General features: G+C 34.7%; 1 protein-coding gene across 4 annotated transcripts in view; it reads left to right on the top strand.

Annotated features, from left to right (window-relative positions):
- Positions 1 to 1,520: 1,520 nt before the first annotated feature.
- The window catches only part of LOC128217287 (suppressor of tumorigenicity 7 protein homolog), a 56,569-nt gene continuing 37,168 nt past the window's right edge, over positions 1,521 to 20,921 (top strand). For 2 of the 4 annotated variants that reach the window (XM_052924327.1, XM_052924326.1), the window contains exons 1-2: positions 1,521 to 1,671; positions 17,715 to 17,797. In XM_052924327.1, coding sequence (XP_052780287.1) covers positions 1,521 to 1,671; positions 17,715 to 17,797 — 234 coding nt within the window. Of the gene's footprint in view, positions 1,672 to 11,319; positions 11,361 to 15,975; positions 16,459 to 17,714; positions 17,798 to 20,921 lie in introns of those variants that run through there. The other 2 variants (XM_052924329.1, XM_052924328.1) reach the window with 2 other exon arrangements.

Below are 20,921 nucleotides of genomic sequence, written 5' to 3'. Positions count from 1 at the left end.
GTGCAATACGAAAGGCTATCCTGACGGTTCTACCATGGCTGAAATAAATGGTTGTGTCTTTAAAGCTGCACTCTCACAGATCTACCATTTTTACAACTTTTTATTATTTTTGTTTTTGTTTTTGAAAGAGCAAATGTTTGCGTAAACATATTTAAACCAATGATATAAGATGGCTGACAAAAAAATAGATCGTAGTTTTTCATACTTCCGTTCGAAAATGAATGTTTTATGAACGGTTTAGGGAAAATGCATAAAACATAATTTTTGAACTTAAATCATGATAAAAATCTGCGAACTAAATTTTTGTCAGCAGTCTTATATAACTGGTTTCCATGATTTTTCGGCTCGTTTCAAGACAAAAACAAAATGTCAAAACGTTCAATCTGTGAGAGTGCAGCTTTTAACTATAGCCATTAGTAGGCCATTGCAGATGACTTTAATCAGCATTTATCACGCCGCATTTATCAAATTTCAACACATTTGGACCCATTCTATCCATAAGCGACACTTTTAAGAGATTTAAATTGTAAGATTCAATGGTTGTTTACATCAGTCCGTACATAAGAGTTCTATTAATTCGTTTAGAGACGGGAAAGTTTATCACCTCCCAATAACAGTCTATCACTGATCTTTACATTCTTACGATGTCCACCTGCGACTATTTTGATTTATAGAAAACAATAGTCACATAAGCGATAAATACCCCCGAACACACCTCGACACATTATTTTTAAAGGGAGTTGATTGATGATGTTACAAATAAATTAACAATAGAACGGATGCTTAAAGCTGCACTCTCACAGATGGCAGTTTTGACATCTGTTTTAATTTTCGTTTCAGTGAATCAGCTGGTTTTGATAGTAATGCCTTCAATTTTGTCATATAAAATTACTCGCAATAGAAAAGATATCAGCTATTTGGGGAAACTGCATTTTTTTTTTTTATTTATGCTTAAAACCACAAAATATCAATTTTCGAACGAAAGTATGAAAACTGCGATCTGATCTTTTGTCAGCAGTCTTATATCACTGGTTTCCAGACATTTACGCAAAAATGGTTCATTTCAGGACAAAAAAGAAAACGGTCACTCTGTGAGAGTTCAGTTTTATTGTTGACTCACTGATACTGCAACTCATAACTGCTGGTCGGGTTTTTGAATTTTCATGTTTACATATTGACAAATTTACTAAGTTCATATATTAATTAAACGGATCTACACGGTTAATAGACCCGTGTATTTTATTATTATATTTGAAGTTATATTACCGTATGACTGACAAAGCTAACGTGTAAACAACACTTATGTTATTATTAAAACAATGACCATTTATAGTTGTATTACATGAATATGTAACATAAATATTATCTATATGGTAACGATATAATCACTGGCCATAATATTCAAAAAAGGGAAATAACCGCTATGAAAAGTGACTACTTGTTTTGCATATTTTTATGTTCCCGCGGCTATTACATTTGTGAGCAAATTTTACAATATCAAATTATTCCGCACCGCCGTAATGGCCGGTTTCCTGTCAAGATTTTGCGGCCAAATCAAGGGCTGGATTCAATGGTCTTGGACATATCTGTGGGCTGTTTGGTTTATGCTTGTTGTGTTTGTAGTCTACATACTCCGCGGACCTCTGAAATTAAGTGAAAACATGTCATACGGTAAGCGTTTCCTTGCAAAATACTTCCCAATTTCCTTGCATTCCTTCCCCACCCACACACAATTCTATTGCCACATAGCTTTGTCACGACACTTTCATTGTTGACTTGTGTTTGGAATGGAAAGGAATATATGATGACATTAAGTATATACCAATTTGTATTTCAAGTTGACAACATAGCCCAAGCTTCTTTGACTAACAGCCCTTTTTCGTGAGAAATACTATCTGCTCGGTTTTTATGCATTATGGATGTTTAGTTGCCTCTCCAGTTTGAGACACTAGTTGTTTATAGTGTATTACCAAGATATTTCGTCACACCTATTAGCTTTTTCAGTCTTCCTGAAATTGTAAAAATATTTGCCTGTCTCGGCACATTTCGGGAAGACTGCTGTTTCTTCACCTCTTACCCTTTTGACTGCACATGACAGCATGTGTGTAGGCGTTAATGTGGTAAAGCTAATGAGACATTGGCTTGTAAATGGTTATACAGCAAAATCTGACTACATACATCCAGAAAGTGGACAAGTTGAGTTCCTTGGCTTGGTGATGTCCCTGCCGTACCTGCTGTTCGAGCACATTGTCACTGCGTTAACTATTGAAGCTGACAGAAGAAGAAGTAGGCGGTTCTGTCTATCGGGTCGTCCAGTAAAGCAAGCGGATCAGTTTTGACAATACACAGTTTTGCTTCGATTGCAACGGTTGACTGACAGCCAGAAGGCGTGTCGGGACTATTAAGGCATTTGTATCAGCCATTCAGGATCGACGACAGCATGAAGGCATGTCAGTGAGGATCGACAGTGCTATTAACCAGACTCCTTCTATTCTTTATCAAAATGGGAATGTGTGAAAAACGCCACTGTCGTGATTGCGACCTTCATCCCTATAATCACCCATGATTGCAAAGTAAACAATAAGTGTTAATTGATTTCGGTAACATAAATTATGTGTCATTTTATTTTGTTTATTGATCCCGAGTCCGTTTGTTAATTGTCCTTTGGTTTACCAATTATTAAATTGTAATTGAGAAGCATGATCGAAGAAAAGATAATACCATTCAAAACATGTCATGTCAACTTGATTTTTTACTATGTTTATATGAAAAAAGAAATCATTCTGTATAAGAATTCCAACAGGATACCGCTCCCGCACACTCCCCTCCCGACATGCCTTACGAAATTCCTGGCGGAAACCCTGTATAAGACCACCTCAAGGTTGGGGTTTTCTCTGAAGGGATCTGTTGTGTCTTTGGCCTCGCATGATACAAAATTATTGCTATATAACAATGTTACATAGAAATATCAACTCCGAAACTTACTCATGCACATTCATTATTTATTGACTATGTCCTATGAGTTTTATAATTTGAATGTGATCTGAAAAAGTTGTGCACAATCATATATGTCACATAAGTAAATAAAAGTATTTTGACTTAAATAATATTTTTTTTTGTGTAAGTAATGTATACAATATACTTATTAAATAGTTTTAAAGACCATTGAAGATAACTTCATTTATTAACATTGATAATTTATGCAAAGTCATGTGTTACTAAGATATGGTAAATAATGATATGCAGAAACACTAATGTTTTGAGTAATTAACAACTTCACACACTCATCTGGTCAAAATACCCTGCACCAGGTAAACTAACTAATAAAATAATCTACTTTCTTTTTAAATTTGTGTTTGCTTTCACCTAATACATGATTGGACATAGTAGTTGCATTTATTGCTTATTATAATGATAAGGTTAACACACTGTAAAAATAGGTTGATGAAACAACTACCCATTTTGTACTATAAGATAAGGTAGACAAACTTAAAAGTGATGAAACATCCAGTACCACCAGTTGATTTTGCCACTTATTTTTTCTGAATAAAATCATTGTCAACTTTGGAGTCTGGAATGCAAATGAATGTATAATGACATTAAGTGTATAACAATTTATATTTCAAGCTGACAACATAGTCTAAGCTCCTTGACTACCTGCTCTTTTTGCAATTAAAAAACAAATTAGTGTTTAGATGCATAAGGTTTTAAGATTTTAAACAAGACTATGAAACAGTGGGGTTGGATATGGTTCAGGAAGAACCAATCTGATACTGTTACCAGCGGAACGATATGGTATTTTTATTGATACCAATATTGATGCCATGTCCTGTGTGTCATGCTTTTCATAACATCTGATCAGCAACATTTGGTATATATGAACCCTAGAGGCCAGATGAGACATCCCAGGAATTAGCCAACTTCATGATGAGCAGTCCTAAGACTCCTAATTTGTATATGCTCTTACTAAGGATGTTGGAACAGTGCAAATTCTATACCAATATTGATGCCATGTCCTGTGTTTCATGCTTTTCATAACATCTGATCAGCAACATTTGGTATATATGAACCCTAGAGGCCAGATGAGACATCCCAGGAATTAGCCAACTTCTTGATGAGCAGTCCTAAGACTCCTAATTTGTATATGCTCTTACTAAGGATGTTGGAACAGTGCAAATTCTATACCCGTATGACCTTCAGATTATATTACAGTGGTCGAAACTTGCACAAGCCTGCAAGCCCTGCTCTGGTGAAATGCCTTTGGGCTTGCTCAAATCAAGGGTTTTATACAGCAGGGCTTGTTAAAAAATGTATTGCCAAGCAAAAGTATATGAATTCTGGCTTGTTCATGAAAAAGTTGAATTTTGATGACTGATATTACTCACATTAATAATGGCCAAACCTTTTTATATGAATATATTTTATACAGATAATTAAATAATCTAATAAATGGTGTCAATGATAAAATATCAAATGATTTAATTTCATCAGCAAATGCAGTTCGAAGATTGAATTGTACCATTACTTTTATAATTTCATTTAAACTTTAGGTAAAAAAATAATGGGATCAATCTAAATGTTATTACCTTGTTATTAAAAAGACCCATTTCTGTATGAAATAGCCCATGATTGATGTTCTAGTATATGATATACAAAAATATGATAGGAATATCATATGTCATTTAGTAAAGTGATTGATTCCCGAACGTCTGTTTTATGTCCCCATTTAGTTGCTTGGTTGCCATTTAAGTGACCCAAGGTATTAAAACAGAAATGTGCTTATGGAGTGCTTGGTCACTTACCATATACATGTAGCTGTATGAGGGATTTAAATCATCTGGGATGGTTGTAAAGCATTCCAAGAACCTTGTCCTGTTGGTTGTCTGGATAAGGCAGTGGTTACAGGGCTTTTTCTATAGTACCCACGGGTCCGACTATCGGACCCATTCCCAAAGCAAAATATAAGATATTTTTCCCAATCTTCAGAAAAAAATCCCAATCAAAAAAAAAAAAAAAAAAAAAAAAAAATTCCTAAAATGTCTAGGGTCTTTTTCCCAAAATGGGCAGAAAAAGCCCTGTTAGCACACTCGCTTCTCACCAAGGCGACCTTTTTATTATTGAAAAGATACGGATAATTATGTCAATGGCATTTTGTACTGGTAAAAAGATGTTGCTTGAAATAAGTGATTTTCCTATAAAGGAACAATCTTTACACATCAATAACTTCCCCTGTCTTATTGTCACAATTTTAAATTACAAACACCCTGATACCTTTCTCCATAGTAACCATAACATGTTTTATTATCATTTGTCCTTTTATTGTATTTATTGTTATCCTGTGCAGTTGAATAATGGTATACTGTTGATGTCTAAAAAGACTCATTCTATTAGTTGTTTCCCTTTCATTTTGCAGCCCTTAATTCAGTTATACCGTAAATCTGAATGCCTTTACCCTGTGACTTGGTATAATATGTCAAACAATGTTTTAGGTTTCAACTTATTTATCTTTTTGGGGTTAGATAATTTTTGTGTGCTCATTGTGAAGTCTGCAAAGCATATAGTTGCAGGGTCGAGAAATAAGAATTTTAATCTTTAAAAAAGAATATTTTTAATAAGACTTTTTTATAAAAGATTTGTACGTGGTTGTAGATCATAGTTACTGTAACAGCAACTTTTACCATTATTTCTTGCATACCGCATGTGTGTTACCGGTCATGTGACCAGTGCTGGAAAAACCCATCTTACATACCCCATGTAAGATGAGTCATGCGCAACAATGTGCCACTTTTTATTAGCTCGACTATTCGAAGAATAGGTGGGCTATACTACTCGCCCCAGCGTCGGCGTCGGGTCCGGTTAAAGTTTTAGGGCAAGTTGGGATTTTCACTTATAAGTCCAGTACCTTTCATTCAATTGAGTTAATACTTCACACAGTTGTTCAGGGCCATCACATGATGAGGTTAGATAACTCCTTATTATTCTTTACACAGATTATGGCCCCCCGATTGACTATGAAACTCAGGTTAAAGTTTTAGGGCAGGTTGGGATATTTATAAATAACTTCTATACCCTTTGTTTAATTAACTTAATACTTCACACAGTTGTTCAGGACCATCACACAATGAGGTTACATAACTCCATATTATCCTTAATACAAGTTATGGCCCCTGATTGTCTTAGGTTAAAGTTTTAGGGCAGGTTAAAGTTTTAGGTCAAGTTGGGATTTTCACTTAAAACTCCAATACCTTTCATTCAATTGAGTAAATACTTCACACAGTTGTTCAGGGTCATCACGTGATGAGGTTAGAAAACTCCATATTATTCTTTACACAGACTATGGCCCCTGAATGACTATGAAACTCAGGTTAAAGTTTTAGGGCAGGTTGGGATATTTATAAATAACTTCTTTACCCTTTGTTCAATTGATTTAATACTTCACACAGTTGTTCAGGACCATCACACAATGAGGTTACATTACTCCATATTATCCTTAATACAAGTTATGGCCCCTGATTGACATAGGTTAAAGTTTTAGGGTAGGTTGGGATTTTCACTTAAAACTCCAATACCATTCATTCAATTGACTTAATACTTCACACAGTTGTTCAGAGCCATCACATAATGAGGTTAGATAACTCCATATTATTCTTTACACAGATTATGGCCCCTGATTGACTATGAAACTCAGGTTAAAGTTTTAGGGCAGGTTGGGATATTTATTAATAACTTCTATACCCTTCATTCAATTGACTTAATACTTCACACAATTGTTCAGGACCATCACCCAATGAGGTTACATAACTCCATATCCTTAATACAAGTTATGGCCCCTGATTGACTTAGGTTAAAGTTTTAGACAAGTAAAAGTTAAGGGCAAGTTGGGATTTTAATAAAAAAAACTTCTATACCTTTCATTTAATGCACTTAATAAAATTCAAAATTATTTACGACCATCTTACAACAAGAAACATAACTCCATTTTAACCCTAAATGCAAATTATGTCCATTGAATATTTTTTTTTTTAAATTTCTTTTGACAGGCACATTTTTACATTCTTAACCAGTTTTTTACCAAAGGAAAACAAGGAGGGCTATTCTATTTGGCCATTGAATTTTTTTTATTATTATTTTTTTTAAATTTTATTTTAATTTCTTTTGAAAGGCATATTTGTATATTCTTTACCACATTTTCATAATTTGAAATCAAGTTATTTAATGACTTGCGTCATTTTTCGGGTGGTGGGAGGGCAGCATTAAAGTCACCTTATGTATTGAATAATTTTAGTTAGGTTTGACATAAATAGACCAAACTTGGTAATATTACATTGTTATTGTATTCACTTCTAAGTCAAAGCGGCAAAGTCGAGCGCACTGTCTTACGACGGCTCTTGTTTCATTTATTGTATGGTTTATGAAAAATATATTATGTCATTTCAATAAAGCGCAATCAAATATTTATGTTTGCAAGACTTTTAATTAAAATTGAAAACACATAATTGTAAAAAACGCTATTTTTAGTTTTTCAAAACTACTGCGCTCTATGATGTCAGTAAACAACGCCGCACACGCTTTTTGGTGTAATTGTACAAAAGTTCGTTTTCAACGTCATTTTTTCCACAAATTGATAAATTTAGATATGCAAGAAAAAATATCAATCATGTGTTTCCAGTCCAGATCGAAAATTCCGACCCTCGGGCAAGCTGCGTGGCCGGTAACTTGGCAAGCCTCGTTACCGGCTTACGCACGTGCCCTCGGGTCAGATTTTTCGATCCGTACCGGAGACACATGATAGATACTTATATTCTCCTGTGAGAGCTTTTTATGCCCCCACAAAGTGGCGGCATATAGGGTTGCCCTTGTCCGTACGTACGTCTGTCTGTCTGTACGTACGTACGTCCCGAAGATTGTTTCCGATCTAATTCTTGAAAACCGTTTGTCCAATCCTCACCAAACTTTAAACACATGTTTGTGACCATAATATCTTGATCAAGTGCCTTAGCCATGGAAATCGCTTTTGTCATTTAGGAGTTACGGCCCTTTATTTGCAAAAAAAGACTTGAAAAATACGTCCCGAAGATTGTTTCCGATCTAATTCTTGAAAACTGTTTGTCCAATCCTCACCAAACTTTAAACACATGTTTGTGACCATAATATCTTGATCAAGTTCGATAGTCATGGAAATCGCTTTAGTCATTTAGGAGTTACGGCCCTTTTTTGCCAAAAATACTTCAAAAATATATGTTTCCAATCTAATTCTTGAAAAGTATGTGTCCAATCCTCACCAAACTTTACATACATGATTGTGACCATAATATCTTGATCAAGTTCGATAGCCATGGAAATCGCTTTAATCATTTAGGAGTTAGGGCCCTTTATTTCCCAACAATACTTAAAAAATATCATCTCGATGTAAATGAGATGTGGATCCAACAAGTTTTTTCCTGCCTGAATGGCGCCATATAACCTATACAGTCTTGCGATGCCGTAAAACCCAACTCAACTCAACTTATCCTATATGTGCAGATTATCCTGAATAATCATTATGGCTTATTTTCTGTGACAAAAAATCGAAGTGGGGGCATCCGTGTCGTATGGACACATTTCTAGTTACAACAAAACTAAAATATGCCATCTTGAGTTTTAGTCTCGTGACGTTATTGAAGATGAACCTTGGTTCGTCCTGCCGTCATTTCATCCAACTATCCATCTCGGTTGTGTTTTCCAGTCCATTACTCCTTAATTTGATTTTGATATATCTTTCACTTTTGTTCACAACATTGGCTGATGTGTAAAGATAGCTTCAATGTCAAGGCCACACTAAACTACACTTTTGTTAACCACATTTGGAAGATGTGTCAAGATACTGTCAATGTCAAGGCCACATGTACCTTTTTCATCTCTGCACAATAATTCCCCAACTAATTGAGGGTTTCAGAATATCTCAAGTGACACAGATATATACCACACACACTCAACTCCCAGAGCATATGTCCTAGCCTCATGCCTTCAAGGTCAAGGCCACACTTACTGGTCAAGGGCTATTTTTCATGTCTGCACAATAATTCTCCAACTAATTGAGGGTTCAGAATATCTCAATGGCACAGATATATAAATGTACCACACAAGTTCAACAAGCAGAGTCCTAGCCTCATGCCTTCAAGGTCAAGGCCACACTTACCGGTCAAGGGCTATTTTTCATGTCTGCACAATAATTCTCCAACTAATTGAGGGTTCAGAATATCTCAAGTGACACAGATATATAAATGTACCACACAAGTTCAACAAGCAGAGCATATGTCCTAGCCTCATACCTTTAAGGTCAAGGCCACACTTACCGGTCAAGGGCTATTTTTCATCTCTGCACAATAATTCTCCAACTAATTGAGGGTTCAGAATATCTCAAGTGACACAGATATATAAATGTACCACACAAGTTCAACAAGCAGAGCATATGTCCTAGCCTCATACCTTTAAGGTCAAGGGCACATTTTGGGATCAAATGTCATTTAGCCTATGTGTCTGCTCCATAATTTTCCTCAATGGATGGATTTTGAAATATTTTTTATCTGCATCTGTTAAGAAATCTATACAACATTTTGCTTTCCTTTTCCATGATAACATTTGATGAGTTATAAAGATATTGGGCTGTGTCTTATACCTAAACAGAATGCCGTATTTGCTAAATGTGCATGAATCAATATATTATTTTGTGCAAACTGGTAAGTGCATCGTTTAAAACAAGTGAATGGAAAATACCACAGTAAATGTATTCGATTTGCAAGATAATCCAAGTGATTTTTTATACTAATTAAAATGTTTGTTGATGATGAATTGCACCTGGCCCTGGCGTAAAAGATCTGTTAAAATAAAAGATATATCTGTGGGCATAAAGAGTACATGGTGCTGCAGTAATTGTTCCCAGGCTCTGCAGGCTTGAATAAAGATTTCAACAATTTTGATAGTTGGTTCATGATAAAAGTCAAAAGAATTCCACAGACTCTAAAAGTGCTCTGCAAATGTTGGACCAAAGAAACCAGGTAGTAAATAACATCTACCGGATCGAAGTTTTTAGTGTTTAATTTCAATATAGGAAAAAAAAAGTAATAAAATATGCCCAAAACGTCCCATTTCGGACTAGATATTGTTATAATTTTTTTAGGCAGTACCTCCAAACCCCCTTGCCAATGCTTTAAACCACTTATTAGAAGGGGGGGCGCAAGTCAAAAGGTTACGCCGCTAAGTTAGGCCCCCTCTAAATACTGGAGCTGCCCCTAATAAAGACAGACAATGTTGTTAAGAATTCATCAATATTAATAAACAGATATTTAAAACAAAATGTGATATATCATATAGCTACTAGTGATCAAAATGGTTCCAATGATTCCAGTGATGATTTTTTTGGGAATTATTTTCACCATCTGTTCCTTCCAAAATGGGATGTTTTTTTCGACTATGGGAAGAAAACAGTCTTGCTGAAATAGCAAATATATTAGCAAATATACATGTTTTTACTTTTTTATGCATACATTATGCTGTAAAAGAACTAGTCTTATCAAGATTTTGTTTATTTTTTAAGAAATTCATTGCTGTTTTATTCTTTCACAGAATCTGTAATTAATTAATTGGGAAAATATCATGAAATATTTCGGAAAAAATGAACATTTTTAACGCAAAGGGATATAGCCTTTAGAAGGCAGTAAATTGGACAAAAAAATCACTTGATTTAATATCAATATCGCCATATGAGATGGTCGGTTGTTGTCTAATTAGGAATATTGTCAGAATATATGCTAATTAAATGGCTTGTACGTGACATATGTCAGGTGATCAACCGACCTTGGTGTGATTTTACTATCGTAACAACAAGTATGTTAATACATTGTGGCACGATAAATCAATCTGACTAGCATCGTAAATATACGTTCTATGTGCATTTTTCATTTATAATATCAAGAAAAGTTAGGTCTTGATGAAAAAAAATGTTCTTGAAGATGCATATATTTTTTTTATTTCTAGGCAAGAGATACAGCTTACATGGTTACATACGCTGTTCATATACCTACAAGTGATTGTGGTGATTACGTTGGTAATTAAGCATTCATCACACACACGTACTGTACATTGTAAGGCCTAAAAAATAAATGTGTCTGTTTCCTGTATCATTATCAGGGCTAGAGATCACTAAATCTGACGTTTTTATCAGTTGTGATTTTTTTATTTACTGGAAACAAACATTTATTTTAGGCCTAATTAGCTGATGTGGCAAAATACAACAGACAGCGTCGTAATTAATATATTAAGAGTCGCCATCATGTTTATCGATGTATTTTACCTGTTGATGTTTTATTCGGCCACTGCCTGTATGTGTTTCTCGTTTACCTAACGGATAGTGCTGTTTTTGCAGTTTTCTGTATTGGATATGCATAATGGTGGTTTTTAATGTTCATCGTAATATGGATTTGTGAATACTTGAGTGTATATCTGTTGATCAACTTGTTGAGAAGAAGCAAGAATTACTTCATCAAACACATTTATATGCTTTACCTGTGCATAATTTCACAGCATGAGCCAAGTGATTAAAGTTTAATGACCATGTATACTGATACTTAAACATTTGAGAAGTTAAACTGATAGATGCAACAAATGTGGGAAACATGCAAGTTACTGCAGAGCTTTTTTATGTATGAACATGTAACATACAGAACATGTAACATACAGAACAGGTTCCTCACAGAACATGTTACATACAGAACATGTTGAATATGAACATGTGGCATACAGAATATGTTTTACATAAATATGATATATACAGAACATGTTATATATGAACAGGTTATATACAGAACATGTTACATACAGAACATGTTACATACAGAACATGTAACATACAGAACAGGTTATATACAGAACATGTAACATACAGAACAGGTTACATACAGAACATGTTACATACAGAACATGTAACATACAGAACATGTTACATACAGAAAATGTTACATGCAGAAAATGTTACACACAGAAAATGTTACACACAGAACATGTTGTATATGAACATGTTGCATACAGAATATGTTATACATAAATATGATATATACAGAACATGTTGTATATGAACAGGTTACATACAGAACATGTTACGTACAGAACATGTTACATACAGAACATGTTGAATATGAACAGGTTATATACAGAACATGTTGAATATGAACAGGTTACATACAGAACATGTTACATACAGAACATGTTACGTACAGAACATGTTACATACAGAACATGTGACATACATAACATGTGACATACAGAAAATGTGACATACAGAAAATGTGACATACAGAACATGTTATTTATGAATATGTTACCTACTGAACAGAACATGTTTCATACATGTTAAACACAGGATATGTTACATACCAAATAGTTTACATAAAGTTTAATGAATGTATTTATTTCATTGAAATAAAAATGAAATTGGAAAAATCACTGAAAATATACTGATACTTAAACATTTGAGAAGTTAAACTGATAGATGCAACAAATGTGGGAAACATGCAAGTTACTGCAGAGCTTTTTTATGTATGAACATGTTGCCATACAGAACATGTTACATACAGAACATGTTGAATATGAACATGTGGCATACAGAATATGTTTTACATAAATATGATATATACAGAACATGTTATATATGAACAGGTTATATACAGAACATGTTACGTACAGAACATGTAACATACAGAACATGTAACATACAGAACATGTTACATACAGAACATGTTACATACAGAACATGTTACATACAGAACATGTTACATACAGAACATGTAACATACAGAACATGTAACATACAGAACATGTTACATACAGAACATGTAACATACAGAACAGGTTATATACAGAACATGTAACATACAGAACAGGTTATATACAGAACATGTAACATACAGAACATGTAACATACAGAACATGTTACATACAGAACATGTAACATACAGAACAGGTTATATACAGAACATGTAACATACAGAACATGTAACATACAGAACATGTTACATACAGAACATGTAACATACAGAACAGGTTATATACAGAACATGTTACGTACAGAACATGTAACATACAGAACATGTAACAAACAGAACATGTAACATACAGAACAGGTTATATACAGAACATGTAACATACAGAACATGTTACATACAGAACATGTAACATACATAACATGTTACATACAGAACATGTAACATACAGAACATGTAACATACAGAACATGTAACATACAGAACATGTAACATACAGAACATGTTACATACAGAACATGTAACATACAGAACATGTAACATACAGAACATGTTACATACAGAACATGTTACATACAGAACATGTAACATACAGAACAGGTTATATACAGAACATGTAACATACAGAACAGGTTACATACAGAACATGTTACATACAGAACATGTAACATACAGAACATGTTACATACAGAAAATGTTACATGCAGAAAATGTTACACACAGAAAATGTTACACACAGAACATGTTGTATATGAACATGTTGCATACAGAATATGTTATACATAAATATGATATATACAGAACATGTTGTATATGAACAGGTTACATACAGAACATGTTACGTACAGAACATGTTACATACAGAACATGTTGAATATGAACAGGTTATATACAGAACATGTTGAATATGAACAGGTTACATACAGAACATGTTACATACAGAACATGTTACGTACAGAACATGTTACATACAGAACATGTGACATACATAACATGTGACATACAGAAAATGTGACATACAGAAAATGTGACATACAGAACATGTTATTTATGAATATGTTACCTACTGAACAGAACATGTTTCATACATGTTAAACACAGGATATGTTACATACCAAATAGTTTACATAAAGTTTAATGAATGTATTTATTTCATTGAAATAAAAATGAAATTGGAAAAATCACCACCATAAGTCAATCCAGAGTTAATACCCTTGCTTTGGCAAAAAATGTGTAAACAGTGTCCGCTCTCTAAATGTTGCTAAACATACAACCACTTATCACCAAACTTGTTACCCTATAATAAGGGCGTATGTATATTGTGATAGTTGGCATTAGTCTATTGTTGACATGTTTTATTCTTTGTTTATTAAGCTGAACAAAGTTGTCTTTGAAATAAGGTTATGAAATTGAAATTTTCTTCACTGCGTTTACATTGAGTTGTCATAGTTTGTTGTTCTTTTCAAGAAAATTTTCCAATGGCTTCTCTTTCATGCTTGACAGCAACTTTGATGTGGTGTTGTCATGTTAAGATGTTGAATATTAATTAAAAACAGTGAATGACTGATTACAAAAGACTTTCAAGCAAGACTTACAATATCATTTTGATTATTTCGTATACGTTGTTAAGCTTAAATAGATGTTAACGTATGAAAGGGGATTGCCACCTTTATGCAACGCTCGTTTTTTGGTAATTCATTCATAGAATTTAGTCTGTTTAAAACTATTTTTGCATATTAAAATATTGTGTTATCTATATGCAAGAATTGCAATATACCAAATACCTACATCATGTTTACAACACTATATTAGAAGTTTCATTTCGAATTCATTATGAATAGCTAATATATATATGGCCAATATAGTGATTTATCAAATAAGTATGGCACATAAACCAGCTATCAATAAGAATTTAAAAGTCTAATATTTTTTAAAATATTGTGCCGTCCAATTGGTTTAAAAATCATTTCAACCATAACATTATCATATTTTCCATATTTAGTAAAGAATGATTTATGACCCAAGCATTGAATCAAGCCAGTGTTACCTCCCTGTATGGACACAAGCATTGAATCAAGCCAGTGTTACCTCCCTGTATGGTCACAAGCCTTGAATCAAGCCAGTATTACCTCCCTGTATGGTCACAAGCATTGAATCAAGCCAGTGTTACCTCCCTGTATGGTCACAAGCCTTGAATCAAGCCAGTGTTACCTCCCTGTATGGTCACAAGCCTTGAATCAAGCCAGTATTACCTCCCTGTATGGTCACAAGCCTTGAATCAAGCCAGTATTACCTCCCTGTATGTTCACAAGCATTGAATCAAGCCAGTAATACCTCCCTGTATGGTCACAAGCCTTGAATCAAGCCAGTGTTACCTCCCTGTATGGTCACAAGCATTGAATCAAGCCAGTGTTACCTCCCTGTATGGTCACAAGCCTTGAATCAAGCCAGTGTTACCTCCCTGTATGGTCACAAGCATTGTATCAAGCCAGTGTTACCTCTTTGTATGGTCACAAGCCTTGTATCAAGCCAGTATTACCTCTTTGTATGGTCACAAGCCTTGAATCAAGCCAGTGTTACCTCCCTGTATGGACACAAGCATTGTATCAAGCCAGTGTTACCTCTTTGTATGGTCACAAGCCTTGAATCAAGCCAGTGTTACCTCCCTGTAGGGGCACAAGCATTGTATCAAGCCAGTGTTACCTCCCTGTATGGTCACAAGCCAAGTATTACCTGCCTGTAGAGTCACAAGCTTTGAATCAAGCCAGTGTTACCTCCCTGTATGGTCACAAGCATTGAATCAAGCCAGTGTTACCTCCCTGTATGGTCACAAGCCTTGAATCAAGCCAGTGTTACCTCCCTGTATGGACACAAGCATTGTATCAAGCCAGTGTTACCTCTTTGTATGGTCACAAGCCTTGAATCAAGTCAGTGTTACCTCCCTGTAGGGGCACAAGCATTGTATCAAGCCAGTGTTACCCCCCTGTATGGTCACAAGCCAAGTATTACCTGCCTGTAGAGTCACAAGCCTTGAATCAAGCCAGTATTACCCCCCTGTATGGTCACAAGCCAAATATTACCTGCCCGTAGAGTCACAAGCATTGAATCAAGCCAGTATTACCTCCCTGTGAGGGGCACAAGCATTAAACTTAGCCAGTATTACCTTCCTGTATGGTCATGAGTGTTAGTCAATACGTCAATAATGCTTCTGAGAGCAGACGCTAGAAATCCCAAACAAAGAGGGGTAGGATCCTAGAAGACCACTATTTCATCAATAATGGAATTTTCTCTCACTTGCAGACCTTAAGCTTAGGAAAGACATTTCTTCAGAGGAAACAGCAGTCCACGTGTTCGCATCTGAAGATACTTAAGTGTACACTTTATGTAGTGTGCTTAGAAATCTGTTCCCATATTGTGTACAGTTATTCCAGTTTCCTCACTCCTTGTATACATTGCTGTGGATCTTTTTGGATGTGGTTATTCTACTGAAGTGCTGGAGAAATTTAGGGAATGTGCAGTTACAGAATGGCTGTGTGAACTTTCTGTGGTCGGAAGAACACATTTTATTTCACAAGATATTTGGAATTATTGTGAAATTCTTCGGAAGTCTTCATCGATTGATAAAGCATCAGAAGTACCAAAATGTTGAATTTGTTTCTTTGTAAGTTACATGTAACCTTTGACAGTAAATAGTTTCTGTAGTATGTTTAACACGCACAAAAGAAATTATTTTTTATTTTTTTAAAATTAAAAATTATGTTTTGTTTCAGGTGAGTTTGGAAACATGCTTCTATATTGTAAAGATAATTTAGCTTAACAATTTGTATCAAAGAATGTCTGACCAATATAACAATTTGAATCATCCATAATTCATGAATAAATAATTGTAATTGTGCCTTATATTGCAATCTGACAATGCGTTCCACTGGTATTTGATGCACAATGAATAATTATCTTCTGTGCGACAATTTTAGTCCACAACAAAATTGGATATTTATTTATTTTGTGCTATGAAGGGCTGAAAGTAATAAATAATTACACGAACAAAACAGCCGAAAAACAATGGCCACACATATACAATCTCCATACAAAGTATGATTTATGACGGAATTGCACCCCAATTAAATTACATTGTGACAAATGTTTGAATTACAGTGTTTATGATGTTCATGACCTTTCACATAATAATGACCATTATATTGCATACAATATACTTCCTCAAAAATGTATGATTTTTACCAAAATGTGCATAAAATTCAGAAAAAATGTGCTTAAAATTCAGAAAAAAATGTGCTTAAGATTCAGAAAAAAAATGTGCTTAAAATTCAGAAAAAATAATCTTTTTACTCATATAAATGCTCTTTTAACATAGAAAATGTGCTTGTAAGGTTGAAAAAATGCGATTAAGTGCATTAATGCGCTTTAGTCCGAAATAAGAATAATTTTAGTTCAGAATAAATGCCAATTTCCAGTTTTTGATTCACTCTGTAAGAAAAATACGCATAAAGATATGGTGCAAATACTGTTGCTTTTAATGCAGATAAAATGTGCATTTAACACACTTTTTTTAGAAGGGTATATAAAGTGTTACGCGCATGCCTCAGCCAATGGGACCACCATTAGGATTCGTTATAAATCATAAAGAAAGCTTCTGACGAAATCAACTTCCAAGCTTACATTATTTGGTTTTATAAAGTGGGTTATTTAGAAGTTTGCATTTGCGTGCTGGCTGTATAGAGGCATTTGGCGCTTAACACCAAGGTTTTAGTTTTGGTCTTTGAAACATTGAAGTCAGCACCGGACTGCTGACAAAATTGTTCAGAATACTCAAAATAAACACGAACTTTTACTTCTCTGTTTCATGTTAGTTGTTCATTTGTATAAACATAAAATAAAGACTGGATTTTCTCTTTTCAGCAACCATGTTCCTGAACACGCTGACGCCCAAGTTCTATGTGGCACTAACGGGGACGTCATCCCTCATATCGGGCCTTATTTTGGTAAGAATTTGAATCAGGAAAATTGATAAAATTGACTTTTCAAGGTAAAGCTGGAGATTTTTTTGTTTAAATTGGTTTAATTATCCCTAACCAAGTTAAAAGTGTTTTTTTATTCTTTTTGGCTTTTAAATGTTAAGTTGGCCGGGCTGTGCCAAAAATAAATGTTTTAAGTACTAACTTAATGTTCAGTGAGAAATGGCATTCGAATGCCTTTTTTTTTAGCCAGTGTGCATGCCTAAGTGTCTAAATAACTACTAATTTGTCATAATAAAACCAATTAATGATTTTTTATAGAAATTTGTTAAAGATGCACTCGTACTCCGATATAAGCAGTACCACAATTATTGCAATTGTTTTAATTTACCGAAAAGGCTGAATAAATATAAAAAATAATGGTTCTTATGAAAGTTCTTTGTCAAATTTTAAAGAAAGGTGCAGTATTTCCACCTTAGGAGGCAATCATTGATCTCCGTAAATCTTTAAGGACTCACCAGTCATTTAATATTTGTGTGTTTCAGCTATTAAATACACGCTTACAATCATGTAATCAGTAATTGATATTTTCCATAAATGCATTATTTAGGAAGTAATTAAACGTTCATCACTTAAATTTTTTTATTATTATTATTAGACCAGATTTGTTGAGCGCCCTTTTCATAATAAAATACGTTCAAGGGCGCTTTACAATTAAACATGTGACATATCGCAGATATGTGGAAATCACCAAAAGTGACATATTTTAACATATTAAACCAATTCAAGTGAAACTCATATGTTGTCAAAAAAAACACACACACATAAAGTGTCTAAAAATGCTATATGCAATAAAATAAGCATAAAAAGGTAAAATTAGAATAAGAAATCAACAACATGAAACCAAATATATATATATATACATATATATATATATATATATATACATATACAGTTACTGTAGTTCTGTATCGTAAAAATAAGTAGGGATAAAAACAGCCACAGTTGTTATCTATACGTTGTAGGAAGTTTTGAAAAGTTGTGTTTTGAGAGCTCTTTTGAATGAATTAAGTGATGATTCTTTTCTGAGAGTGTCCGGGAGAGAATTCCATAGTTTTGCGGCAGCAACTTTGAAACTCCTATCACCGTAAGAGACCAGTCGACATTTTTGTGGCACAAGGGTGGTTGCTGCACTTGCTGATCTCAGGTTTCTAGTTGGCACGTAAACCTCTACTAAGTCGCTCATGTAAACCGGTGACTGACCATGCAAAGTCTTGAAAGTTTGAATGATAATTTTATATTTAATTCTATCTTGTATTTGAAGCCAGTGAAGGTCTTTAAGGATTGGTGTTATGTGTTCAAAACGGCTTGTTTTCGTAATGATACGTGCAGCTGTGTTTTGAACAATTTGCAGTTTGTTCGTTGTTGATTTCGGCACGCCATACAAGAGAGCATTGCAATAATCTAACCGTGATGTCACAAGCGAGTTTATGAGAGTCTTGGTGGCATCAGCGGTCAAATATGGCCGAATGTGACCAATCTGTCGTATCTGACCATAGCATGTTCGAGTCACCGAATTAACATGCTGGTCCATGTGCATGTTCGAATCAAGCGTAACACCAAGGTTTCGAACAGTTTTTGATGGTTTTATGCTCGTATCGCCAATTTCCAGTTCTAGATTTTCAACAAGTTTGGAGTGTTTTTGACTTGAAAAAATAATTAATTCAGTTTTGTCTGCATTCAATTTTAACATGTTTGAATTCATCCATGATATGATTTCTTTTAGGCATTGTTCAACTCGCGTGATTGTGACTACCTTTGATGCTTGGTCAGTTGGTTTAAACGAAAGATAGAGTTGGGAGTCATCTGCATAAAAATGGTGGTTTAGACGATGGTTTTTACAGATAGACCCGACCGGCTTAGTGTACATCGTGTAGAATTTTGGGCCCAGTACCGATCCTTGAGGAACACTGAATTTCATAAGGACCGGTTCAGAGAGTTTGCCGTCGATGCATACCGTTTGGTAGCGGTCTGTTAGGTATGATGCGACCCATTGACGAGGTTTATCTGCAAATCCAAAGTCAGATTCGAGTCTTTGAAGAAGGGTGTTATGGTCAATGGTGTCAAATGCAGCCGACAGGTCCAGCATCACGAGTACCGTAACATCACCTGTGTCTAATGATTCAAGAATGTCGTTTTGAACTTTTACCAATGCCGTTTCAGTTGAATGAAATTTCCTGTATGCTGACTGGTTTGTTTCATGTAATTGATTGTTTGTCAAATGTTCCTCAATTCTTCTGTTTACCACTTTTTCGAGGATTTTTGAGAGATATGGCAAATTTGATACGGGTCTGTAATTCTTGAGTATGTTTTTGTCAAGACTAGGCTTTTTTAACAATGGCCTTATTCGTGATGCTTTAAATGATTTAGGCACGATTGAACTTTGAAGCGAGCTGTTAACAATTTTCAGCAAAATTGGTAGAAGTTCGTTTATACACGATTTCAAGAGCCATGTAGGAAGAGGGTCTAGTTCACAAGACTTGTTAGCTGACTGTTGAACAAGCTTTTTCACCTCCTCCTCTGTTGCTGGAATGAAATTATCCATTCGCGCAATATCACGTACTTCTGTGCGTCGATCTTCTGGTACTGATTCACTCTGATGCCGAGATGAAATGTTCGTTCTGATTGTTTCTATTTTATCTATAAAGAAATCGCTGAACTCCTGTGCTAAAACTTCTGGTTTCTTACCTGGTGGAAGTGCAACTTCGCTTGGGCCATTCAATAAATGTTTCGTTAATTTGAACAAACTTTTTTGGTCCCGTTCACTTGATTTTACTTTCTCTGAGTAATAATCAATTCTTGCCTTTTTCAACATTTTGTTAACGATTGCGCATTGGTTCCTATACATTAAATGGTCAACGTTGAGTCTTGAAATCTGCCATTTACGTTCTAGCTTACGCTTCACATGTTTGGCACCGTGAAGCTCCTCCGTGTACCAGGGACAAGATGGTCTCAATGTGATGGTTTTTAAACACAATGGCGCGTGCTTGTCTATTAAAGCTGAAAGTTCACTATTGTATGATGAGACAAGAGTGTCTGCATCTGATGTACTCTGAGACAATTTCAAAAGATCGGATGATAGAATATCAGC

This window comes from Mya arenaria, chromosome 14 (genome assembly GCF_026914265.1).
Source record: "Mya arenaria isolate MELC-2E11 chromosome 14, ASM2691426v1".
Lineage (NCBI taxonomy): Eukaryota > Metazoa > Mollusca > Bivalvia > Myida > Myidae > Mya > Mya arenaria.
The sequence above is the reverse complement of the archived record's forward strand: the minus strand, read 5'-3'. Positions and strand labels throughout refer to the sequence as shown.